Below are 7,612 nucleotides of genomic sequence, written 5' to 3'. Positions count from 1 at the left end.
AGACTATCTATGAAAATATTTGAATTAAATATTGCATGTGAGCACAAGCAAAACACAGATTTTCTGAAAATTAATTATTATTATTGTCTTATGATATTTCATTAATCTTTGGTAGTAAACTTAGAAGAAACCGTGTCCAGCAACTACAGAAGGAATGAAACCTTCAGTGCCATCTGGTTTTCGAATCCAAAACCAATCTTTTAAATTGCTATTAAGGAGTACGACAACATCATTTTTTGACACCGAAACTGTGTTCCTGCCTTTGCTTTGGTAGTCAGATTGTATCACCAGTAATGTTTCTTTCATTAGTTTGTGATTTGAATTTGATACATGTCCCACATTGGCTGAATGCTTTTCGTCCGCTCTACTTGGACTAGGTCGCACTATCAGATGTTCCGAATTCGTGTTACAGTGTTTGTGAGGCAAGGATTTCTCCGCTTCAGCCCTCATGTAAAGTTTATCAACGGACATTTCCCTGTGGCACCGTGAACGCATATGGTGGCTTAAATCACGTCTCCTCGCTTCGCGAACAGCCTGACTTGTCACACACGTACCGTTCACCAAGACATTATCGTCATTCAACCTGTTTGCAGATATACTCCGTATACGATGGCTATTGTGGGTATGCCGTGGTCTGATTTGTTCACTGCAAGCAGACCTGGCATCTCGCGATGTGGTATGGCCTCTCCAACGTCGGTTGCACTCCGATACTGAATCCTGATGGTACTTCATGTTTTTGCTTCTGTGAAAATCCCACTGGCTTAAATTTTCATTCAGTTTTTCATTGTCTGTTTTGTTAAGATATGAATCAATTGTCCATTTCTTGGCACACCGCCCATCCTCAGAACGACTGCGACGTCCTCGATTCTCTGGTATTCGTACATCACACACAGCTGCTGTTTTACGGCCAGATAGTGGTTCAGGGAAGATGTCTGTATGCGTTTCCCATGGGCACAATGTAGAATTTTTGTCCCTATTTTCTGGGAGTATACCTAATGGAATACATGTACGATAATTAACGTATCCTTCTTCGCCATGTGGAGTCTGAACGTACAACCATCCTTGATTTTTGAACACTGCATTCACAACCATACCAAGTGGTAACACAAACTCTTCCTGAGATTTCCCACCATTGCGATGAGATGTTTGGTATAGTGTGCACTGAGATGCTAAAACTACCGGTATGTTGGCTGGCTTTTGAAGGGAAGCCTTCGACAGGAATAGATCAACATCATGTATGTCGTACCCAAAGTGACCTACTTTGTTTTTATCATTTTTATTGTTCCTATTATTCCTACTTCGTCTCCTGCATTCCCGGTATTGCCCCGATTCACTTTTCCCACACCCAACCAAGGAGGGTTGGGACATTGCCTTAATGGGAGGCTTAAAACCAAGTGATTTTTGAATGACATTGTTCACTTTCGCATTGTTTTTGTTATTGGAGGTATTGTTATTTGCATTGGCCTGCTGTGATGTGGGCCATAAGATGTCCTTAATAGGTTGCCTTCCTTCGCCGCGCAGTGCCCACGTTAGCGAGATTTTGCTTCCTCTAGATGACTTATTGGCACCTGCATTGTTAATAATACTGCCTGGGCTGGAGTGCGTGGAGAGAGCTTTGTTTGCAAATGTTGACGTACGTTGACCCATTTTGTGGTCGTCGCACACTTGCTGCAAGTAACAATTCACTTCACACTCTTTGGATTCGTTAAGTATCTTCTCCGCACCCACCGGGTCATCCTTTCTGTCCTTACCAAGTCCCAAAGATGAACCAGCATCTTTAGCTGCCACAGATTCCCAAATCACACCCTCATAAACCTCATTACATGGGTTGAAAGCTTCACCGTATGCAGCATCACTTAGGTTAGTCTCACTTCCATGCTTGTGCTGAAGATAGAGATGATCAAGTCTTCTGCAAGTTTCCAGTAAATCAAGGTTGTGTGTACATCTTAGTGGAGAAGTTTCAGACTCAAAGTCGCTGTCGTTTTCATTCTGAAATTATATAAATGATAAAAATCCTTACAAATTGTGTGCATTACTGCAGTGAAAATATTAGAATTGTTATGACCTGTCAGCTACAATGATATGCATAACCTCTTGTTCTATCACCAATTTATACATTTTATTTTAAATCATGTAAGTCAAAGTTAACATCAGTCGCATGCTTAAGGACTAACACGTAACAAGAAAAATATCAGATCCGGAAAGACTGAGCACACAGCAGATTCAGATGAAGTCTGTTAGTGAGGAAGTGGAGGACCTGTAGGTATGTCTTAGTGGCAGAAGTGAACATGACACTTATTCGGTTGGTACATATTTAGGCACGTGGGGGACGTCTGTCTCCCAAGCATGTGACTGATGTTAACTTTCTAATATTACGTCATTTAGAAATTGCAGCAGATCTTAAAAGAAAGACAGAACATTCAGCATGCATATGCAGTATAATTCATGATGTATTTTTCGTGGTAAAGATACTTAAAGTGCTGGGGTACAAGTACAGTCTGAGACCATGGATGAAGTGCGCATGCGCCAACTGGATGTGTTAAGTGGCAAAATAGAAGTTACCACAGCTGTGGGCAGGAAGTGCATGTTGTGACAATTGTCTGCTGTGGAAACAAGAATGAAGTTTCAAGGGCAGTAACATCACCGGCAAAATACATAAGAGAGATGTTTACATGTATTTGTTACACTTCGAAACAGACGTATTTAGCAGCTATATACTAAAATAAGCGAATGCATACGAGCTCAATACCACAGTGTAGTTTGGCGAGTACGTTTACCTGCTCCCCCTCAGGAATCGTCCTGTCCAGCTAGTCTTGTCTCCCCTGGCTGGACTGTATACACCACGTGTTTATGCATATTACAGAAAGTGACGCCTAACACAGGTTAACAGAGACTGACTTTGCATTGGGCTGCAGGGCTCTCAAGTGCATGAACAAATTGGCGTTTCCCAGATATATAGCATAAGCTGATACTGTAGAGATATAAAACATACTGCTGATTTTTTCAAACAGTTTAATTTGGGCATGTTGTCAGGTCTAAATTTCAACCTAGGCTCCCATGTTCTTTCATGGCATGGTAACAATTAACGGTGATAGAGATCTAGCGATGTCCTAATCACAATCACAGCTTGCCTTTTCTTGGGAAAGGGGGACAAATTCCTTCAGCTATTGAAGATTTATTGTTATTTTCAGAAGTATTCTGCAAGGAATGATCAGTTAATTTTAAATGTAATGAAGAGGTAAACATAAAGATTGCTACATACAGTTACTCTATTCTAAATGCCCCAAAGGGCCTATGGGGAAAATTGTGATACATATGCTTTTTTTATATTTCATTTTTGCTTCACTTCTTTATTATGTTCACTTATGCTTGAATTTGTATTTTTCAATAGTTTACATCGCTTTTATACCTCTCTTTATTACTTGTAAATATGAGGACCATGGATGTTGTAACGGGGGGGGACAAGGGAGTAAGTGGGTCAGTCGATCCATCCTGATCATTCCTTGAAATCAGGAAAAAGCAAAAAATCTTATTTTTTGGAAAGTTAATAGAATTTAAATTTCAATTAATTAGCACTCCCACAGAATAACCAAAGGATAGATTGGTTCCATAAATTTTCAAAATTCCAAAAATGTGATTTTTATGAGAGATCATACTAAAATTTTCAGACTTTTCTTGAATGAGGTGTGCAAAAGTTAATAACAACACTGGATGTATGTAAGGTTAAAAAATAAATGGAATAGTTGTGCAGGATTAATCACTCTTTTGGAGGGTCGAGCAGAAGGCTCTCTCTTATATGATATGATATTAATATTATTACTTCTTTCACACCAATGAAAATGATAATTGTTGCAGAAATTTTTGCAGGAGGGTGTCAGGTCATTTATAAAAGTTGAATAGTAGAAATGATACCAGTATTAATTATCACCATCGTTATAAATAATAATATAAATTAATACAAATAAACTAGTTTTATTCTAAATTTATTATTATTATTTATTACATAAATGGTAGACTTTGCTACTCAATCCACCACAAGAGTATTTCCATTATGTATTTCTTTTACATTTCATGTAGTTAGTATACTGAAGTGCACAGTTATTGTATTTTGTTACTAACTTTTGCACGTCTCGTTCAAGAAAAGGCTTTTTTAAGCTAGGAGAAAATTTTAATCAAAGTTTATTCTGTTCGACCTCTCACTTAAAACTATAACTTTTGGAATTTTGAAAACTGGAACCATCTCTTCTTTGGATTGTATGGTAGGATATGAAAATATAACCTGATTCCTTTGTTTTTCACTAAATTTTTTTCAATCTAATACATTTTTTACTTTGATTAATCTGTTCCGATACCAGCTAAATGAACTTTTATTTCAATTATTAACAATAAAAATAAACTTTCTGCTTTTTGAACTTGAATTGAACAATGCCAATTTCCAGGAAGGTTCGATTATGAGGAAGTAAGACCCTTGGCATTGTTTCTGCTTGTGAAGCCAGCTAAAATTCAATTTAGAAAAAGGTCACATGCTTTGAAATAACCACAAAAGGTTTCCAAAGTAATTTCCATGTCATATTTAATAACACTAGTACTGTATATGCCACTGTTTCCATGATAAGAGTCCTTAAGTTAATATTTGATGCTAGTTAAATTTTTGAACTAATATTTGAAACATCTCACCCTCACAAAAGCAGGTATATTCATGGTCGTATTACGAGGGGGTGGGGCTTTAGGGTTCAAATACCCCCCCCCCCCAGAAATTTCTGGCAAGTTGGTTTAATGGGCGTTCAGAAACCAAAATTTGTAACTCTTTAAAAAAATGATTTGAAGCTTCACAAAAATACAACAGGGATACAATGCTAGGATGATCCAGCTAGAATTTTCCGACATGTGGAATTCCTGAATCTTGAGCGAAAATCAGTCCATAGACCCCCTCCCTGGAACTAGCATCGTTTATTGTAAGTTGCAAAATAGCAGAATGTTTGTTATTTTTATTGTTAATAACAGGAATAAAGTTCATCTGCTTAGTATTAAAACAGAATAATCAAATAAAAACTGCATAAAGGTCGATAAAATTGAGATTACAGTACAAGCACCAAGTTACGTTTTTTTCTTTTTTAATATTTTACCATTTAATCCAAAGAATAAATGGTTCCACGGTTTTCAAAATTCAAAAAAATAAGTTTTATGTGACACACTAAACAACATAAACTTTGTGACTAAAATTTCCCTCTAACTTTTAAACCTTTTTCCCGAAGATATCTAAAGTTTAATGACATAATTAAATAACTATGCTTTTCAGTAACAAAAATAAAAAAAAACACAGTTGTGCTGCATATTCACTCATCTGATGGACCAAGTAGAAAAGTCTCCTCAAGGAAATAACAGCAGCAATAATAATAAATTGTTTAATTATCATGAATTTTTAGTTATTATTATTATTACATAACTATTATTGAAATTTCTGGCGACACCGATGGGAACAATTATCGGTGAAAATTTTTCCTAACTACGGCCATGGGTTATACTTCAAATATAATGGGGGTGGGGGTGTCTTTTACCTTCCCATTTTACTACCCCTCCTTTGAAGTAGGTGTTTGCCACTGCTTACCAGAATCTGTAGGAAACTACATAATTGTTTGCTGGAAGGAAAAATACCACCCTTCGTACCTTTGTTTCAAAATATCCTTTGGATTCAGAAGATAATAGGTGTGGAAGGTCATTGAAGTCATGCGTAGCTGATGCTTCATCTTGCAGAACTGCGAAGACTGAATCATCTTCTCTACTGGATGGGCAGTGGACTCCTTCGTCACCTGCACAGACAAAGGAAAACTTCAAAATCCATACCTTGAGTAAATAAATAATGTTACATGCAAAATCCATTAAGTTTATATGACGGTTATGACTTTTTGATTCTTTATAGAATAATTGAGGGGTCTGGTGAGAGAGGGAGCTATGCCACAAATCTTGAAAATTTTACTTTTTGCCATTTTCAGTCTTCTCCTACCAACTGTCATCTATCATGTGAACTACAACCATGTGGCATAACTCCCGCTTGTTCTGCAGCAGATTTTCTGAGTTCTGGAATACGTCCTCATCAGCATTTTGAGTGAGAGAAGGAGCTATGCCACTTACTGATGGTGTCTGCAATAGGAGTGGCAGAGGTTGTGTTGCAGTAACCGGTGCAAGATTTAATATCAGCCCTGAAGTTAAAAGATCTCATGGCAATAATGCCTTATATTCCTCCAGTTTTTCATGGTGTTTACCAAAAACTAAAATCCACAGAAACAATGGACAGTGAAGATCCTCCAGAAGACATATGAAGTTGTCTTTATGTAGATCAAATGTAACCCTGTGAACATGATTTACACTCAGGCAAAAGTATTTAAGCCTTGTTCAAAGTATTTGATGTGCTAGATTGATTTTTTCACATGGGTATACTACAACAATATACCATACATGTTCATAATAAATGGTATTTATATTGAAATTCATATTTTTTCCTTTTGAATAATTTACCTAACAATATGTTCAGCAAAAAAAAATACCCTTTTTCATACAAATTATGACTCAACGCAATGCTTTAGAAAACTCAATTTATTTCCATTTCTTGTCAAAGTAGCATAGCTCCCTCTCTCACTAGACCCCTCAATTGATTTCCTCTCATAAATCGATGAACTTTTGTTCAAAGTTCATGAAAAAGGGTAGAATTCTGTTTAGTTTTCTAAAAAAAGTCAGCCCCAACACGAAATTTCTAAAATCGTATATAAGTAGCATATGCATTTTGCAAGTAGTAGCACTATGACTTTCTGGAGCCTTCTAGAACTTGATTGAACCTTCTGGAAATTTCTAGAACTTACTAGAAGTCTCTTGAACTTTCTGGAACAATCATTGTGTCAGAGTATATAAAATTTTCCCGATTGAGCAGCGATAATTGTTTTTCTGAAAGATCTCTTGTTCCGCTTAATAATGCCCTCTTACTGACAGACAAGTCAGAGTCGTCTTAATGTACCGTGCGTCCATTTCGATCTGCAGCCGAGAGATCGGGAGAAGCGTGGCGGGCGGCGCTGACGAAGATGCCGACATTTGCGGCCTGTAATGCCCGCTTATTTTTATAGACATATGCAGACATTTATATAAATATTGCAAAACGATCACTAACCTGTGTTATAACACGCAAAAGTTCTTCTGTAATTCATCCAAGTTCTGCTCTTATATACACAAAAAAATACGCTTTAGAAACGATGTTAAGAGCCACAGATAATAAAACATTTTAATCATAGTTTTGACCAGTAACGTCCTGCTTAAGTTTATATCCTTGAAAGAGTTTTGTGCCGATGGGGATCGTTTGGAGGTTTTGAATGTGCAACACTGTATCAAGATTACGCTGTAGAAGAAACCGTTAAAAGTCAATAGTGTTCGTGAACTTCCTTGCAATCCGAAATCTCCGAGCTCGAGTTTTTTGTTCCTTCGCGACTAGATGAAGACAGAGTTGTAAATATAGTGGCGAGCAATGTAAACCAAGAGCGTGTTAATTTCGTACTGTGCGTTATTCTTGGTTACTTGCAGTTACTTGTTTGTGTTATTGTAGTGTGTATGTGTGACGTGTCAGTGA

The 7,612-nt window shown here is 37.1% G+C and overlaps 1 protein-coding gene across 1 annotated transcript in view; it reads right to left on the bottom strand.

Moving 5' to 3' along the window:
* Window positions 1-59: 59 nt before the first annotated feature.
* LOC145992105 (uncharacterized) overlaps window positions 60-7,612 on the bottom strand; it is a 122,131-nt gene continuing 114,578 nt past the window's right edge. Inside the window, exons 3-4 of the mRNA XM_083128346.1 lie at window positions 5,668-5,810; window positions 60-1,989 (exon numbers count right to left, since the gene is read on the bottom strand). Coding sequence (XP_082984472.1) covers window positions 121-1,989; window positions 5,668-5,810 — 2,012 coding nt within the window. The 3' untranslated portion in view covers window positions 60-120. The remainder of the gene's footprint in view (window positions 1,990-5,667; window positions 5,811-7,612) is intronic.

The sequence above is a fragment of the Lepisma saccharinum genome, chromosome 9, assembly GCF_977018435.1.
Source record: "Lepisma saccharinum chromosome 9, izLepSacc3.1, whole genome shotgun sequence".
Lineage (NCBI taxonomy): Eukaryota > Metazoa > Arthropoda > Insecta > Zygentoma > Lepismatidae > Lepisma > Lepisma saccharinum.
This window is presented reverse-complemented; position numbering and strand designations above follow the sequence as displayed.